We start from the raw sequence: 17,769 nt of genomic DNA, 5'->3' as shown, positions 1-17,769 counted from the left end.
CTTGAAGCAGGTGCTGTATTATAAGATGCTGGAGGATCTCAGAGGAGAGGTTATCTAAATCACAAGTGGAATTCAGGAAGATTTCTCTTAAGACATGCTTAAGCTAAGTTTTGAAGGATGAGAAATTTAGACCAAGTAATTGAGGAAGGGAATTCTAAGCAGAAAGGACCACATTTACTAGAGTGTGAAACCATAAGCCTACTGGTCATTTTAGGAAAATTAGCTGGAGCCTCAGGTGTAAAGTGGGCAGTTAACAGAGATGAAGCCACACTAGCAGTCAAGTCTGGATAGTCAGTAGCCTCATTTGTCCTGTTACAGGAATTTAGATTTTTTTCAAGGATTGATGAAGAGCCATTTCAGTAATGTAGCAGGAAAGTGGCTTGATCAGATTTATTTTAGGAAAATTGTTTAGAACATTAGATTTTTATTAAAGAATTGTTACAGGGATTTATTCTTACTCCTTTCTGTATGATACAGAATTTATATGAGCTGATTGAAAATTAGTGGTTTTATATCTTTAATTTTTTCCTAATTATAGAAATAATAAATGATTATTAGAAAAAACAGAATCAGAGTAGAAAATAAGTCTCACATCCCCTTCCCTTAATGATAAAAATTTGGCATATATTCTTTGAGTGTTCTCCTCAATATGTAGTTTCCAGATATTTGTGAGTGTATACCGATACCTATATTACATAGAGATATATATTAATATTCTTAAGATAAAATGAGATCTTGCTTTTCCTACTGTTTTGAAGCTTTAAAAAATACTGGTAATACATTGCAGCTTCCTTTGTAGTACTTAATAATTAATAATCTCATTTGTCATTGACTATTTCTTTATGTAATGATTTGTTTATAATCTGTTAGTCCTACTTGATGTCTGTTGTATTCACTGCTATATCTATACAATGTACCCATACAGTGTCTTTCCAATGATAGCAAATCAGTGTTTATTAAATGACTTAATTGAGGATATCTTTCCATACTAGTACATACAGAGTTGCCACATTTTTTTACTGTCCATATAGGATTCTTCTGAATGTAATATAATTTACTTTAAAAGATTAGTTTGTTTCATTTAACTATTAAATTTAAAAAATACACAGTGGAAATGTAAAATGGTGTAGCTGTTACGGGAAGTAGTTTGATGATTCTTCAGAAAGTTAAACATAATTTTCATATGATCCAGCAATTCTACTCTTAAGTATATATTCAAAAGAACTTAAAACCTATCTGTACATAGAAATTCATAAATGAATGTTTATAGCAGTATTATTCATACTGGTGAAGATGTGGAGACAAATGTCCATCAATGGATGAATGGATGAATTGCAGTATATCTTGTGTATTGAAATGGTATTCAGCCATTAAAAGGAATGAAGTATTGATACATTCTACAACTTGGGTGAACCTTGAAAACATGCTAAGTGAAAGAAGACAAAAGGCCATGTATTATATTACTCCTTTTATATGAAATATTCATAATAGGCAAGTCTATAGAGACAGAAAATTAGATTAGTTGTTGCCAAGAGTAAAGGGAACGGGGAATGGAGAATGATAACTTACTTAATGGGTATGGAGTGTTCTTCTGAAGTGATTTAATCTTGAAAGTAGGGAGAGGTGGTGGTTGTACACATTGTAAATGCACTAAATGCTATATTGAATTTGTATACTTTAAAATGCTTAATTGTATGTCATGTAAATTTCACCTCAATAAGAAATATATACATGTACACATGGTATAGATTCCAGTAGTACGAACAAGAAAACAGTAAAAGGTCTTTCTTTTAGGCACTACCACCAGTTCCTTTCTTCATAAGGAGCCATTGTTAGACCAGTTTCACTTTTGGGCTGTGATGAATAATGCTGCTGTGAACATTCATTTGCAGATTTTTGTGTAGAGTATGTTTTTAAGTTTTCTTGGGTATATATCTAGGAATAGAACTGTTGGGTCTTATGGTAACTCTACCTTTAACCTTTTGAGGAGCTTACAGACTGTTTCCCAAAGCAGCTGCTACTATGTTACATTCCCACCAGCATACCAGCATGAGATTTCTAATTTCTCTGCATCCTTGCCAACACTTGTTCTTGTCCATCTGTTTAATTATACCACTCATTAATATTTTAAAAGAGGTTTTTGAGAAACTGATGTTGAATTTTAACAAGTGCCTTTTCATCTTATATGGAGATTATCGATAGATTTTTTTGTTCTGTTCCTTTGAAATGGTTTATAATAAATAGATTTCCTAATACGATGTAAATTTTGAGTAGCTGTCATCTTGTTTTTGTTTTCTTTCTTTACAAGAGGAAATTACTTAATAGCTATGTAATTGTTTGACAACTGAAGATTCCACTGAGAATTTTAAAATTAGTTGGCATGCATTTTCAAAGTAAAATAGTTCTCCTTTTCTTGCATACTTCATTTGAACATTCTTATTTCAAGATGAAATGCATCTGAGCTTAAAAGTGTACTAAATAAATAGCTTAAATATTTACATTTATCTTTTGTAAAATATTAAAAATACCACCTCCTTCAAAATACAGGTAAGTTTTCAGATTTTTTAATGGTAAAAGTATAAATGAGTTCATTTTAATTAGTCTCATTTGCCTGGGGAGATAATATATTTAGTAGCACTAGTCATAATAATTTCTAAGTCCATCTTTAGTAATACAGCATGGGTGTTAGAAAAAAAGGTGTGTGCATATGTTTATGAATGTGCATTTATTTATTTAAAATAAGGAATTAATTTTTTCAAACATGATATTCTTACCAAGACATCAGAAAATACAGAAAGCAAAAGCAGAAGAAGAAAGTGAAAGCCTGTAATCCCATTGCCCAGAGAAAATTTACATTACTGTTTTATGTATATATGTATGTACATATAGGTGTGTGTGTGTGTGTATATATATATATATGCGCATACACACACGTATATATATGAACACACATGTATACATATATGCATGTATATACATACACACACCACATTTATATATAAAAAACAGTATACAAATGGAAATGCAGTGTGTTTTATATATATGCATATATGATATAGAGTTTATATGTTTTCAATTAAGGAGTGTAGACTAATTATATTTTAAAGGACTGTGTTAAATGCTTTATAATGCAGTGTACTCCGTAAGGAAAAAGATCTTGTTTAGCTCTTTTTTTTCTGTTTTTTAATTGTGGTAAAATACATATAACATAAAATTTACTGTCTTAACCATTTTTAAGTGTACAGTTTAGTGGTTTTAGGTACATTCATATTGTTCTGCAGCCACCACCATCCATCCTCAGAGCTCTTTTCATCTTGCAAAACTGAAACTCTTTACCTATCAAATAATAATTCTTCTGATCCTCTCCTCCCAGCCTCTGGCAACCATCATTCTGCTTTCTGTCTATATGATTTTGACTGCTCTAAGTATATTAAATAAATGTAATCATACAGTATTTTTCTTCTTATGACTGACTTATTTCACTCAGTATTACTGCCTTTTTTCTATTCCAGCTCTTTTCTTTATATTTTTCACTTTTTACTCTGATATCTCTGCCTTAATGAAGTGATTTTAAGAGCACAGATATCTGGCAGCTCACAGAAAAGTCTTTAAAGTCAGACTATTCAAGGAAAATTGTTAATATTATCATATTTCATTAAGTCTATCTTGCCTCTGGTTTGTAAGGTACACTATATTTCATATACTGTTAAGATAGAAGAAAATACTTCTAATCATTATTCAGAGATGAATACCGATATCATAAATATTAAAATGTGAAATGTGTTTACTGTAGAATTTAAGAAACATAATACATGTGTGGAAAGGGTGCTTTCATCATAACCACAAACATGTAGTGGAATTGTACTTTGGTGACTCTTGTAAAAGACTGGAATGAAGGGAATGATTTGACTGTTTTTCATGTTGAGAAGCTAGTCAAAATTTGATTTTTCACTTTGTTTTCTGTAGTTCCCTCTATGTTGATTATTAGATTCAGTAAACATTTATAGTACCCGCTATGCAGTAGCAATTCTGGTAACAGTAGCAAATCTGTGCTAGAGACTATTTTGAGCATTTTAGATATTTTTATTAACTAAAATTTACACTATCCCTATGAGGTAGATACTGTTACTATACCCATTTTACCAAGAAGGAAACAAGCACAGAGATTTGACCAAGGTCACACAGCTAGTAAGCGGTGGAGTTAGGATTTGAATGTAGATTGTCTTAACTCTGGAGTCTGTGGTATCAGCAGTGTTCCTAGGCACATAAGATGAATGAAATGTTGTGTCTCCCCCTTCAGCACAGTTTACCAAGCAGTATTTGAGGGTATGTTGATAACTTTATACAAAATAACTGTTATGCTTTTGGTAATGAATTTTTATTTGTGTTTTTAGGACATTCAGTCAGAAGAAGGCTGCTATTGAAAGAGAGTATGCACAGGTAAGCTTAGAAATGGAGGTCCCCATCCTGTTTACTTGTTCTTTGGCTTAAGGGCAGATGTGGTTGTTGGAAAGAAGCCTTGGTATCCCTGCATCCTCTTTTCTTCTTATTTTTGGCTCTGACTTTGATCCTTCTTTTCCTTTATTTGAATCTTCAAATGAGAAGCTAAGTTGCTCTTTACTGCAAAGAAGGTTGTGAACCTTCTGGGAAAAGATAATATTCACAATATTCGTAAAATATTTATGAGTATAAGTAGTAGTGAATGTATTCTACAAGTATGTATATTCATTCTCCCTTATGTATCCTGTTCTCTACAGTTTTATGAAAGGTTAATTATTGTTTTGTTCAATCAAGCATTTATTTCGCATTAGGTCTCTGTTGACAGAGTATGGTATGCTTTCAGTGGATGGTGTGGTGCTGTTTATAGGGAAATTTAAGCATTTAAGTTTAATTAGAATTTTATTTGCTCTCAGATAGCTAAATGTGCCAAGGAAAAATTATGTTGATGTATCATCTTGTGAATATGTAAGAATCAGTAACTCCCTTCCTTGTACAAAAACAGTTTAATGTAATTTGGAAATTTTGGCCTTGTAAGCAGTTACTTTCTATGTGGAGTAGAATTCTAATATTGATTCCCCCCACCAAATTATAGAAGTAGTATTTATAAAAAAATTTAATAATACAGGAGAACATTTGAAGGAAAAATTAACACCCAGGAAATGCTATACCTGATAACCACTGTTATCCGTGTAATTTATGCTGCTGCTGCTATTGTTATTTTTATTATAAATGATAAAATTGGGGCGTGATTTGTTTTTTGTACTTTGTTAGTTTTTTTTTTTTTTTTGTACTTTGTTAGGCTTTGATTTTACTTTTATTCTAATTTCATTGTGGTTTACCAGGTAGCTGTCTTTATTTTATTTAACAGTCTTAGAATTATCTTTTCCTTGAAAGCTATCTGTTCCTGAGTCTATAGACTCAGTAATTAATTAATTCAGCCATTAGTTATTGAGTACTTATTATATATCAGATACTTTACATAATGACTAGCATCAGTTCTAACACTAGTGCTGAATCTTTATTCTCTGCATGTATAATAGACACTAGTAATGATAGCTAATATTGATTGAATCCTTACATTGTACAGGAACTTTGCTGGTAACTTTGCTGGTATATTATCTGGTTTAATTCCCTCAAACCTGTGAAATAGGGACAGTTATACCCTTTACAGATATGTTTTCATACAGTGCCTCTATAGACGTGTTTCCATTGGGATCAAAGTATATGATCTGCTTTTAAAATTAAATGGAGTGAAAATTTTTGTGTGTTGCATTCTTCTGTAACATATTTTAAAGTTTTAATAATCAAATAGGACCAGTTCATGATTAAAAATATAAAATACTACATTCAGTTGTATGAAAAGTAGCAGTCTCCTGCCATAATCCCAGTCTCTTTCTTCAAAGAAAAGATTAAAAGCAAATCCTGTTCTGGTTGTTTTGGTGATCTTTTCCATATCTTTAAATAATGTTCTTATAATTGATTCCAATTTATCAACTCTAGACATTATTGCTTGATTACTACTTATGTTAAATGAGAAATTAACACCTTAAACCATTCCTTTTCAGCCTACTCTTTCCAATATAATTTGGTACTACTTTAGTGCCTTTGCTACTTTTCTAACTCTGAATAATCTATTTAGACTGTCTCTTGTATTAAACACACACATGTTATATATGTATAGATATATGTATTTATGTGTATATATGTATATATACTACACAATACAGTGAAATTATATTTTACAGAGCAATCACATTTACTCTTGAAAAATGTCTTTAAATGTCTGTCAAGTAAATTATACCTGGTTTTGTTTTTACAGTTCTACTTAATAATGTATGTAAACTGTATAAATAACCTAATAATGGATATTTCACAATTTCATAGAGTAATCGTATTTATACACTAGAGTATTTCTGTATCTCTCTGCCTCTGCTTGGGACAGTGAGCACATTTATGGAGAGCCAGTTTTCTGACTTCTTGTTATTTGTCATTTTTGCCTTTTAGATTTTTTTTCAATGTTTTCCCAATTAATTTTTCAGTTTATTTCTTGAGGATATAGACAAAGTTTTCTCTACCCTGTTCTTTGGTTGCCTAAACAGTGTTTTTACTTCTTGTCAATAGTAGAGAAACCCCTAAAATAGTCAACACATTCTTTCTACAGATTTTGCCAGTATGTACTGAGTATGTCAGGCTTATTGTTTGTATTCTTTGTCTGGGGACATAATTCTCATTGGTAGTAGGGTGTGGTCAGAGAATATAGCTGCACTATTTGAATTATTTCTTTTTCTTTCCTTCTCTGGCTCAGTATAGAGTTGAAATTTTGAGGAGTAAATTTAAAAAAATTTAATTGTAATATACATACAGTAAGATGGACAGATCTTGAGTATACTGTTTGATACATTTTTATGAAGTTAACATGGTCACATAACTACTACACAGATTGATATAGAACATTACCAGGGCTCTAGAAGCAGTTATTATTCATACCTTCCAGTGGTACTAGTACGCTGACTTTCACCAGAATAGCTGTTACCTTTGAATTTCTGACTGTTTTTGAATTTAAATAGTCTCATGGTATCATCTCCCAAGTCTGATTTCTTTCACTCAGCATTAAGTTTCTGAGCTTCATACATGTTTTTGCATGTAGGAGTAGTTCATTCTTTTTCATTACTATATAATGTCCACTAAATCAGTATTTATCACGATTTGTTTTTCCAGTGTACTGATGATTAAAATTTGAGTTGTCTGCAGTTTTGGATGATTTTAACTAGTGTTTCTAAGTAAAAGTTTTATACATGTCTTTTGATGGACATATGTGTGCATTTCTGTTGGTTACACACCTAGGAGTAGAACTGTTGGGTCACTGGGTATATATGTGTGTTCCATTTTAGTAGATACAGTGATTTTCCAAAGTGATTATACCCACTCAGCAGAAGTGTATGAGAGTTCCAGTTGTTCTGCATCTTTGCTAACACATGATGTTCTCTAAAATTAAAAAGAGCAACATTTTGATGAGTAGATAATAGTATCTCATTTTCTTTTTAATAAGCTTTAAAAAAATTAAGGTATAACAGTGCATACGGAAAAGTAGGCAGATCCTAAGTATACTGCTCCATGAATTTTCAAAGTAAATACACCCATATAACTAATAACCAGTCAAGCATCAGAACACTAACACCACTTTAGAAATCCCTCTTGATCCTCCCACTTCACTCCCTCACTCTCACACTCTCACAAAAGTTCCACTGTGCTGACTTTTTATAAACAGCCTTATTGGGATATAATTGACACATGGTAAACTGCACTACTTGTAGTTTGATAAGTTTTAACATAGGTAGATGACATAACTGTCATCACAATCAAGATAATAAACATGCCTATAATCTTTAAAAGTTTCCTCATGTCCCGTTATAATCCCTCCCTTCCACTCACCCCTCCTTGAGTCCCTTTTCCCCATCACCCTCAGGCAACCGCTAATCCACTTTCTATCACTATAGATTAGTTTGCATTTTTTAGAATTTTAATTTAATTCATATATCTTACAGCATGTACATTTTTTTGGTCTGGCCCCTTTCATTTAGGATAATTATTTTGCAGTTTATCTGTGTTGTTTTGTGTATCAATAGCTCATTTCTTATTTTTGCTGAATATTATTACATTTTATGGATATACTGCAATTTATCCATTCACCTATTGATGAGACATTTGAATTGTTTCTATTTTTTTTTTGGATGTTATAAATAAAGCTGCTATGAGTATTTGTGTGTGGACAAATTGCCAGGCATTTGGTAAGTTTATGTTTGACTTTTTAAGAAATGGCCAAACTGTTTTCCAAATTGGCTGTTCAGTTTTGCACTTCCACCAGCACTGTATGAAGGGGTTGTTACTCTTCCATACCCTTGCCAATAACTGTAATTGTCTTTCATGTCTTTTAATCATTACAAATAGTGTCACTGTGAACATTCTTGTATGTGTCTTTGGGTAACTATGGATGTGGTCTTTTGGTTATATACCCAAGGAATTACAGAATATGTGTTGTTCAGCTTTGGAAGATATTATGAAATAGTTTTCTAAAGTGATCATTGCAATTTACATTCCTGTCAGCAGTGAATGAGAGTTATAGTTGCTTTAAAGCCTTGTTTTTGTCTGTTTTTCATTTTAGCCTTTCTGGTGTGTATTTAATAGTAAAGAATTATGCATTTGATTAGCATTTTCCTGATGATTCTTGAAGTTGAGGAATTTTTCATATATTGATTGTGTACTTGGATATCTTGTTTTGTGAAATACTTGTTAAAATCGCTTGTTGGCTTTTTTCTTATTGATTTATAGTGTTTCTTTATATATTCTGGATTTGAATCTTTTGTCAGATGTATGTATTACAGGTATCTCTTTGATCTTGTGCAGAAATGTCATGTTTTGTGGCTTGCCTTTTTATCTATTGGTAGTTTCTTTTGATGAAAGCAAGTTCTTAATTTTAATAAAATTGAAATTTTTAAGTTGTCAGTATTTTTTATGTCCTATTCAAGAATTCCTTGCTACCCTAATGTCTATCTAAAAATTTTTGTAGTGTTCTGGAATTTATATTGTTTAATCTTTTGCATTTAGTTCCATAGCCTATCTGAAGTAAACTTTTGTGTATGCTATGGGGTTGGGGTCAAGATTGTACTTTTTGTGTGGATACCCAGTTGAGGCAGCACCATATATTGAAAAGTCTGTTTCCCCACCCCTACTGCACTGAACTGACGTGATATTTTGTGGTAAATTAGGTAACCATATATGTATAAGTCTATTTCTGGACTTTATTCCACTACTGTATTTTAAGAAATCATTTTGCCAATATTACACTGTTTTAATTACTGTAACTTTCTAATAAATCTTGATATTTGGTAGCATAAGAGCCTTCACTACTCTTCGCTCTTTACATTTCCATATATGTTTTAGAATCTGTTTGTTTCACCGGCTTGCTGTCTGGGGCTTTGATTGGGATTGCTTTGAATCTTTAGGTCAGTTTGGGGAAAACTGACATTTTAATGATATTGAGTCTTCTAAACCATGGATGTCTCTATTTTTTAGTTTGTCTTTAATTTTCCTCTGGTTTTCCAGTATTTTAAATACATCATCTAGTTTGTCAAAACTTCCCTTTTGTGGAAGACCTCTTTTTTTGGGTGACTTGTTTCAGTCTGAGTTTTATATGATTGCTATATAATGCTTATTTGAATATGTTTTTATTTGTGTCTTGTGTTGGATTCATTGATTCTTGGATCCTGTTTTTCTTCTTGATTAGTTTAGTCTTTTTAGGGGAGAAGCATTTCATGCAGTAATTTTCTGAGAAGATTTTATATTTATTTATTTTTTCACTATAATTTAATAAAGTTTTATGAACAGGCCTGAGCACACAGAATACTATGAGTCCCTGATATGATTTTAAAGAACTGTACAATTTCCTTCATATAGATATAACAAAAGTAAAATTTTTTCTTTTTGTAGAAGATTCTGGAAAGCAAATAAAAGGAAAAAAATCATCTGTCTCCCCATATTGTAGAGATTGCCATTATTAATTAATTAAGGTTCTGTCATATGACCTTAATAGGTTTTTTATGAACATGTGTACGGTTTAAATATATTGAGTAAATTTATTTAAAATTTATAAATGTATTGTTTAGATCAGTGTATCCTTTAGTTACCAATATTTTATTACCATCTTTTCTTCTGTTTCATCATTGAAATAACTGCATGTTACAATTTGGAATAATTATGTCTCATTTTATTTGCTACATCTATTTAACTAATTTTTGGGGGGGTATTTATTTCTAATTTTACTTAAAAAATATAAACAGTGTTATTCTGAACTACTTTCCACTCATCTCTGATTATTTCAGTGAAGTTTCTGGGTAAGAAGTTATGTACATCTTTAAGGCTTTATTAATATTGAATGTACTGCAGAAAGTACTTATGTTCCCAGCAGCAGTATTACATGAGAGTATCTGTTCCCTTTGTTATTGCTACTATTAAGTGATATCATTTAAGACATTTTGGGGCATATTTTTAAGGAGAAATCTGATATTTTGTTCTACCCCCACCTCCCCTAAATCCAGCTAAACTGTGATACTCTGCTTTATCATTTGCTTATGTTTTTTGAAATAGCTTTTTCAGAATTAATTAAAATTTTAAAAAAATTCATCTATCTCTTGGCCATATTTAAAAAGGGAAATATAAGTATAATAAGTTAGTTAAGGTGTTTCTAAAGTGTCTTTGTATTCAGAGTCTGACTCTTCTGAATAACTTTTATTTTTTTTATTTTTATTTTTTTCTGAATAACTTTTAGAATCAGTTTTTCTACACTGTATTACCTGTGTACCACTTAGTGTACTAGAATGCAGCATTTCTTGACAAGACTATCCCAGTATTGCCTCCAGGAATTTTTCCTCTTTGCTAACACCACTTTCCAGGTTTTCATACAGAAAGTTTCTTGATCTTAGCAGACGGTGTCATTGGGAGGTTTTCAGACAATGATCAGATGGTCCTTAAATGTTGTTGGAAATGTGTAGGAGTTAGTTGTTTTCTCAAACCAATAGAACAACCACCAAATTCCTTTGTATCCTTATAGCAGTTGTGGGATATTGTCAATGATTAGATGTGTCTTGATTTCAGAGATCTTAAAATGTTAAAAAAAATTTATCTTGTTAATAGAATTGATGAGATATGTTCTTTTTTTTCCCTCTGGACTATATAGTGATTTCATTGAAGAAAAGTTGAAACTTGGAGGGGGCATTAAAGAAAGAATACACCGAATGGCTTCTTTCTTTCATAGATTGATGAATATGTTGCAAAATAAAATATTCATACTATTACATATGTTATATATAATGTATCCATATTGAGCCATTGTTGTTGAGTTTTTTGGTATGTGAATAGATATCTGATCGCCTTATTTGTATTTATTGCTGTAACCACTAGCTACATACTTTTCAGTTTATGGACAGGAAGTGGGGCACTAATTCAAGGAAGGGAATTATGAATCTGAAATACATCAAATTAATGATTATGGGAAAATTGCTTGACTTCTTACTTTTTTTCCCTTCATTTTTGAAAAGAGAATGATGACCATTCTCTCCTCCCTTTTTAGGCTAGTTCTGGAGACTAAATACACTGGTTTCCAGAAATGAATTCTTTCCAATTTATGTTTACACATATGAGAAATACGAAAATACTTCCCAGTCTATGTTTACACATATAAGATGATCTTTATTGTTTTACTGTATTAGATAGTTTTCCTTTTCTCTGTAAATTGTTGTACCCCAGCTTTGCTGGATAATGGATTTCCCTAGTAGAAAGAGAGTGATGAATTAAGTGTGTGGACTTTTGCATGTATGATTAGATTATCCAGGTCCCATAATGGGAGAGCCTTCTTGCCTTTGGAAAAGCACTATAAAAACTCTCCCAATATAAGAACATTTCCTATTTCATTAGGGTAACTACTTAACCTTTTTATTAGGCCAGAATTTTTTTTAGCTATCTTTTAAAATCTTTTAAAATATAACTATAACTCAGATTTTATAATAGAAATCCAAGTAATAGGATCAATTTATGGGAATTTCTTTATAATCCTAGTTATCTATAATGTATCTATAACATGAATCAGTAACAGTTATTACTTTAAGTCATAAGATGTTTACAAAATAAAATTTCCATGTGTTAGCCAGCTTTGGATTTTGTAATTTTTACTGAAATTAAATTGAAATATGAAGAAAATTTTTGACCTGGTGACATTTCTCTTCAAACTTTTTACCTGGAAAAATTTTAAATCTGCAGAAATGTTGAAGGAATAACGTACTGAAGAATAGTATCAATTTCCTCTATATTAACCAATTATTAACATTTTGCCACATTTACATTATATAGCTACACTTTTTTTCCTAAGCCAGACAATTTGAAAGTAAATTGCAGCCATCATGGTACTTCTCATCTATATACTTCACTTTGCATCTTCTGAGAACAAGAGCACTTTCCAAAATAACTAATGTAGTTTTTATAGCCAAGATAATGAATAATAATTCTATAATATCTAATATGTAGTTTGTTTTCGAATTTCCTCATTTATTCCCAAAGTTTTTTATAGCTGTTTTTCCAAGATCCACTTAAGGTTTACACATTGCATTTAGTGGATGTGTCTCTCGATTTTATTTAGACTATTTCTTTCACCCTTTTTGTTTTTCATGACATTGACTTTTTGAGAAGGCTAGTCATTTGTCTTTTAAAAATAATTATATTAGTATTAATTGTATTCCCCACACTGTACATTTCATCCCTGTGACTCATTTATTTTGTAACTGGAAGTTTGTACCTCTTAATTTCCTTCACTTGTTTAGCTCATCTGGTCATTTGTCTTGTAGACAGCATTTTGGAATTGTCCAGATTTTTTCATCTTGATTAGATTTAGGTTAACTTTTTAGCAAAAATACTACATAGGTGATGTTGGGCTTCATAAAGTTTTATGATTTGTTTTGATGACTATGATAGATTAGGGCACATCACTGATAATGCTGATTTTCAAGCCTGATTGAATCTGTAACAATGATAGTAGATTTTTATCATTAATCAGTTTTTAAAATTATCTCAAATCATTTTTTTTTCTTTTTTTTTTTGCTATGTGACATTTTGCTGGTACTCTTAAAAAAATGAAGATTTGTTACGTGAAAAATATTTGGCCAGGCATAATTCAAGGAGAAAAAACCGTGAGGCTTTTTTTTAATTTTAACGTATGCATTTCAGTTTAGCCATTAAATTTTTTAAAATATCAAAGCTTGTGTATTCTTAACTGTTACATTTATATACATTTAAAAAATAAGCAGAAAATTAGAGCATTTATCTTTATTATGGGAATTTCCTTTAGAGAGTCTACTAGTTGTTAAATTGAAAGTATGCAGAACATTTATGTTAACAACTGTCTAATGGGTAATGTTTGGTAATGACACTAGTATAAGCTTCCTTTTTGGGAAGTTTTATAGTTTTGGCTTTTATTTGTTCCATACCTTAAAAAGAAGTGGAATCACAATTTACATGAAAAACTGCTTTGAATTTTTAACTTCCTCTATCAATTTTACCAATTTTAAAAGTCTTTAAAAATATTGTTGTGGTGTTTTGGTTTCTTTTTTAATATTTAATATTAACATTTAATTCTTTTAAATATTTTAATATTTTGGTTCATCTCTGTTAGAGCTTAATCTTGTAAATGTTGATATTTCCTTAAGACCATAAGATGAATGAGAATCTGTGCTCTAGAAGGCTTTACTGTATTTAATTTTTTAATAAAATACTATTTTAAAATTAGTTTATTTTAACGTATACCAATTTTCATGTGTTGAGAAAATATTTATTGAACACTATTCTAGGTACTGTGGCTATAGCACTACCCCAAAAAAGAAGAATAAAAAGTCCTAGCACTTGCTGAGCTTATATTCTATGGTTGCATGTTGTCTTCCAATTAAATATATTAACTTATTTCTTTTCAAAGTCACTCATGTGGCATTATGGTCAATTGAAAAGAATGCCCTTTGTAGGATTATTATTTATGGTGTATGCTGTCATTCTCTGTATAAGGAACTGATTGGCCAAAAAAATTGAGTGTGAGATTTAGAGATCATACAGGTGAGCCATCCCAATAGAAAAATATCATAAAGGAAAAGAATTTAAGTGGGATTGACCATATGAGAGCAACTTGAAAAATAGTACCTCAAGTACATGCAAACTAAACTTATAATACATTTTTAGGGGAATGTTAGAAGAAAGAAAATAATACTGTATATCCTTATTTATACTTGAAGGGATTTGAGCCCTGAACTTTTTCAAGTTTCTTGTTACTTTCAACTTCCTACAAGAGTATTAATGTTTTGTTTTTAAGCATGATTTGTGAAATTTACTTTGTAATTCTCCAGAAATAATAAATGTGTTGCCTTTCTATTTATATAAATAGAATAAATGAACCTCTGAAAACACAGGAGCCATGTAAGAGTCACTAAACATTAAACATTAGGGTAAAATTAAGTCTGGCTTTTGACTGCAGTTAGCTAACCACTGAGGTATTGGTAAAATCATTTGCAATACTCAAACTGAAATTGCTAAAGGCAAGGTCTGTGTATTAATATACTTCCTGTAGTCTTTGGCAGAATGCTGTTAGTGAAGGAAGGATACAAAAGGTTACTGTGGCTGGAGAGAAAGAGCAGGAAAAGATTGTGGACTTTAGGGGTGGCTCCTCGCCTGAGGACAAACACAGAGCAAACACGGACACCCTGTCAGAAAAGCCTGTGGTATCACACAGTCGCACCTCAAGTTTTTGCTATTTTTATTCTTTTAAGAAATAAATTTATTAAGAGTTGGGCATACTACCTAAGAAGTTAGTGTTGTGTGTATGTGGTGAAGTTTTTTGGGGAAATTTAGTCAGCATTAAAGTTAAAAAAAAAAAGTTAATTTAGCTGTGTACAGTTACCTTTCTGGCCATTGCTATTAAAGAAGCATTTGTAAAATTATTTGAAATGGTGGACTGTATACTTGGAGCATTCCATTCTGCCAGTCTTCTCCTGTAGAACAATGAGGATAACTATCGAGTGAAAGTTGAGGGTTGTTTTCTGTGTTCATGTTGATACTTATGTTTTAAATTTATTTTATTTTTGAGCTCCTTAGGTTGCAATATTTTTCTCAAAATACTTGATATACATAGTTTGATTAAAAAAATTTAAACTATTAAAAGAAGCAGTAGTATATGAATAAATGAATATTCTTAGGCATGTAGATTTGCTAGTTTTGCCTTTTTGGGGGGAACTTTGTTATATTTAGTTTTATTATTTGCTATCTGTCTTATTTTAAGGACTTATTTGGGTCTGCTCACACATAATTGCGGAATTATATGCAGAATATAATTTTAGATTTTTACTATTTATTTTTATTGAAGTATATTTGATGTATAATATTTTGTTAGTTTTAGGTATACATGCAGCATAGTGATTCAGTTTTTTTGCCAGTTATTTTCCATTATAGGTTATTACAAGATATTGGGTATAATTCCTTGTGGTATACAATAAATTCTTGTTGCTTATCTATTTTATGCATAGTAGTTTGCATCTGTTAATCCTATACACCTAATTTGTCTCTGCCCCCTTCCCTTTTCCCTTTAGGATCCATAAATTTGTTTTCTGTATCTGTGAGTCTGTTTCTATTTTGCATATACATTCATTTGTATTGTTTTTAAGGTTCCACATATGAAGTACTATCATATAGTATTTGTCTTTCTCTGACTTATTTTACTAAACGTAATATTCTCTAAGTCCATCCATGTTACTACAAATGGCAGGATTTCATTCCTTTTTCATGGCTGAGTAATACTCCACTGCATATATGTATCACATCTTAACCCAGTCATCTGTTGATGGGTACTTGGGTTGCTTCTATGTCTTGGCTGTTGCAAATAGTGCTGCTATGAACAATGAGGTACACATATTTTTTTTTCCAAATTAGTGTTTTCATTTTTTCTGGATATACAATTAGAAGTGGAATTGCTGGATCATACGGTAGTTCTATTTTTAGTTTTTTTTTAGGAGCCTCCATACTGTCTTCCATTGTAGCTGCATCAACTTACATTCCCACTAACAGTGTGTGAGGATTCCCTTTTCTCTACTTCCTCTCCATCATTTATTTGTATTTACTTTTTGAAGATAGCCATTCTGGCAGGTGTGAGGTGATACCTCACTGTGATTTTGATTTGCACTTTTCTAATAATTAGCAATGTTGAGCATCTTTTCATGGAATTGTTAGCCATCTGTCTATCTTCTTTGGAAAAATGTCTAGTCAAGCCTTCTGCCCATTTTTTGATTGGATCTTTGGGTTTTTTTTTTTTTTTGATGTTGAGTTGTATGAGCTGTTTATATCTTTTGGATATTAACCCCTCATTGATTGCATCATTTGCAAATATTTTTTTCCCATTTAGCAGGTTGTCTTTTCATTTTGTTGATGGTTTCCTTTGTTGAGCAAAAGCTTTTAAGTTTAATTAGGTCCCATTTGTTTACTTTTGCTTTTATTTCTTCTGTCAGGCATTATTATTATTTTTTAATTGAAGTATAATCAGTTTACAATGTTGTGTCAATTTCTAGTGTATAGCGGATATTGTTTCTTCAAATATTCTCTCTGCACTTTTCTCTCCTCCTTCTGGGATTCCCACAGTGCATAATTAGTCTGCTTGACGTTATCACACAGTTTCCTTAGGCTCTGTTCAATTTTCCTCTATCTTTTTCTCTTTTTTTTCCTCACACTTGACAGTTGTCATTGTCCTACCTTCAGTTTCACTGGATCTTTCTTCTGCCTGCCCAATTTGCCATTGAATCTTGTCAATGAAATACTCATTTCAGTTATTACACTTTTCATCTGTAGAATTTGTTTGGTTCCTTTTTAGACTTTCTATTTCTGGATCGATATTTCCATTTTGTTCACACATTGTTTTCTTGACTTTCTTCACATCTTCCTTTAGTTCTTTGAGCATTTTTAAGACAGTTGTTTTAAAGTCTTTGTCTAGATTGTCTGCCATTAAGTTCTTTTTCAGAAACAGTGTCAGTTAATCTGTTTTTTGAATGAGCCATACTTTCTTGTTTCTTTGTTTGCCCTCTGATTTTTTTGTTGTTGAACACTAGATATTTGAATCTAACAATGTAGTAACTCTGGAAATTGGATCCTTCCTCTTCCCCAGGGTTTGTTGGGTTTTTGTTTTGTTTTGTTTTGTTTTGTTTTAATTGAAATATAGTCAGTTACAGTGTGTCAGTTTCCAGTGTACAGCACAATGTCCCAGTCATGTATATACACACATATATTTGTTTTCATATTCCGTTTTTGTTTTTGATTGTTGTAGGTTGTCGCTTAAGATTTTCTTATATTTTTTTCTGACCCTTTCTCTGTGCATGCATGGTCACTTTCTGATTTTCCCTGTGTATACAGTTATTTTTGAATTTTTTAGTCTTTAATGTATGGCTTCTTAAAGGAAAAAAGTGAAAAATGACAGGAAGGAAAGAGTGCTGGTCCTTTAAATTTCCTGGAAGTCACTTCATCTGGAGGGGGAGGTGCTTTCAGCAATGAGGGTGTTGAGGGTGCTTGAACAGAATGACTGCCTACCTCTTTTTCTGCACCTCTGTGATCAGAAGCAGCCATCAGCAATAAGAACAAAGTTCGCTGATATTTGACATACAGTGTCCTTTTTGCCACCCTGGATCCTGCTAGCTATGTGCAAGC

The 17,769-nt window shown here is 31.4% G+C and overlaps 1 protein-coding gene across 1 annotated transcript in view; it reads left to right on the top strand.

Moving 5' to 3' along the window:
* The window catches only part of FCHSD2 (FCH and double SH3 domains 2), a 194,461-nt gene that overhangs the window by 27,980 nt on the left and 148,712 nt on the right, over positions 1-17,769 (top strand). The window contains exon 3 of the mRNA XM_010973089.3: positions 4,395-4,440. Within this exon, the coding sequence (XP_010971391.1) occupies positions 4,395-4,440 (46 nt within the window). The remainder of the gene's footprint in view (positions 1-4,394; positions 4,441-17,769) is intronic.

The sequence above is a fragment of the Camelus bactrianus genome, chromosome 10 (genome assembly GCF_048773025.1).
Source record: "Camelus bactrianus isolate YW-2024 breed Bactrian camel chromosome 10, ASM4877302v1, whole genome shotgun sequence".
Lineage (NCBI taxonomy): Eukaryota > Metazoa > Chordata > Mammalia > Artiodactyla > Camelidae > Camelus > Camelus bactrianus.
This window is presented reverse-complemented; position numbering and strand designations above follow the sequence as displayed.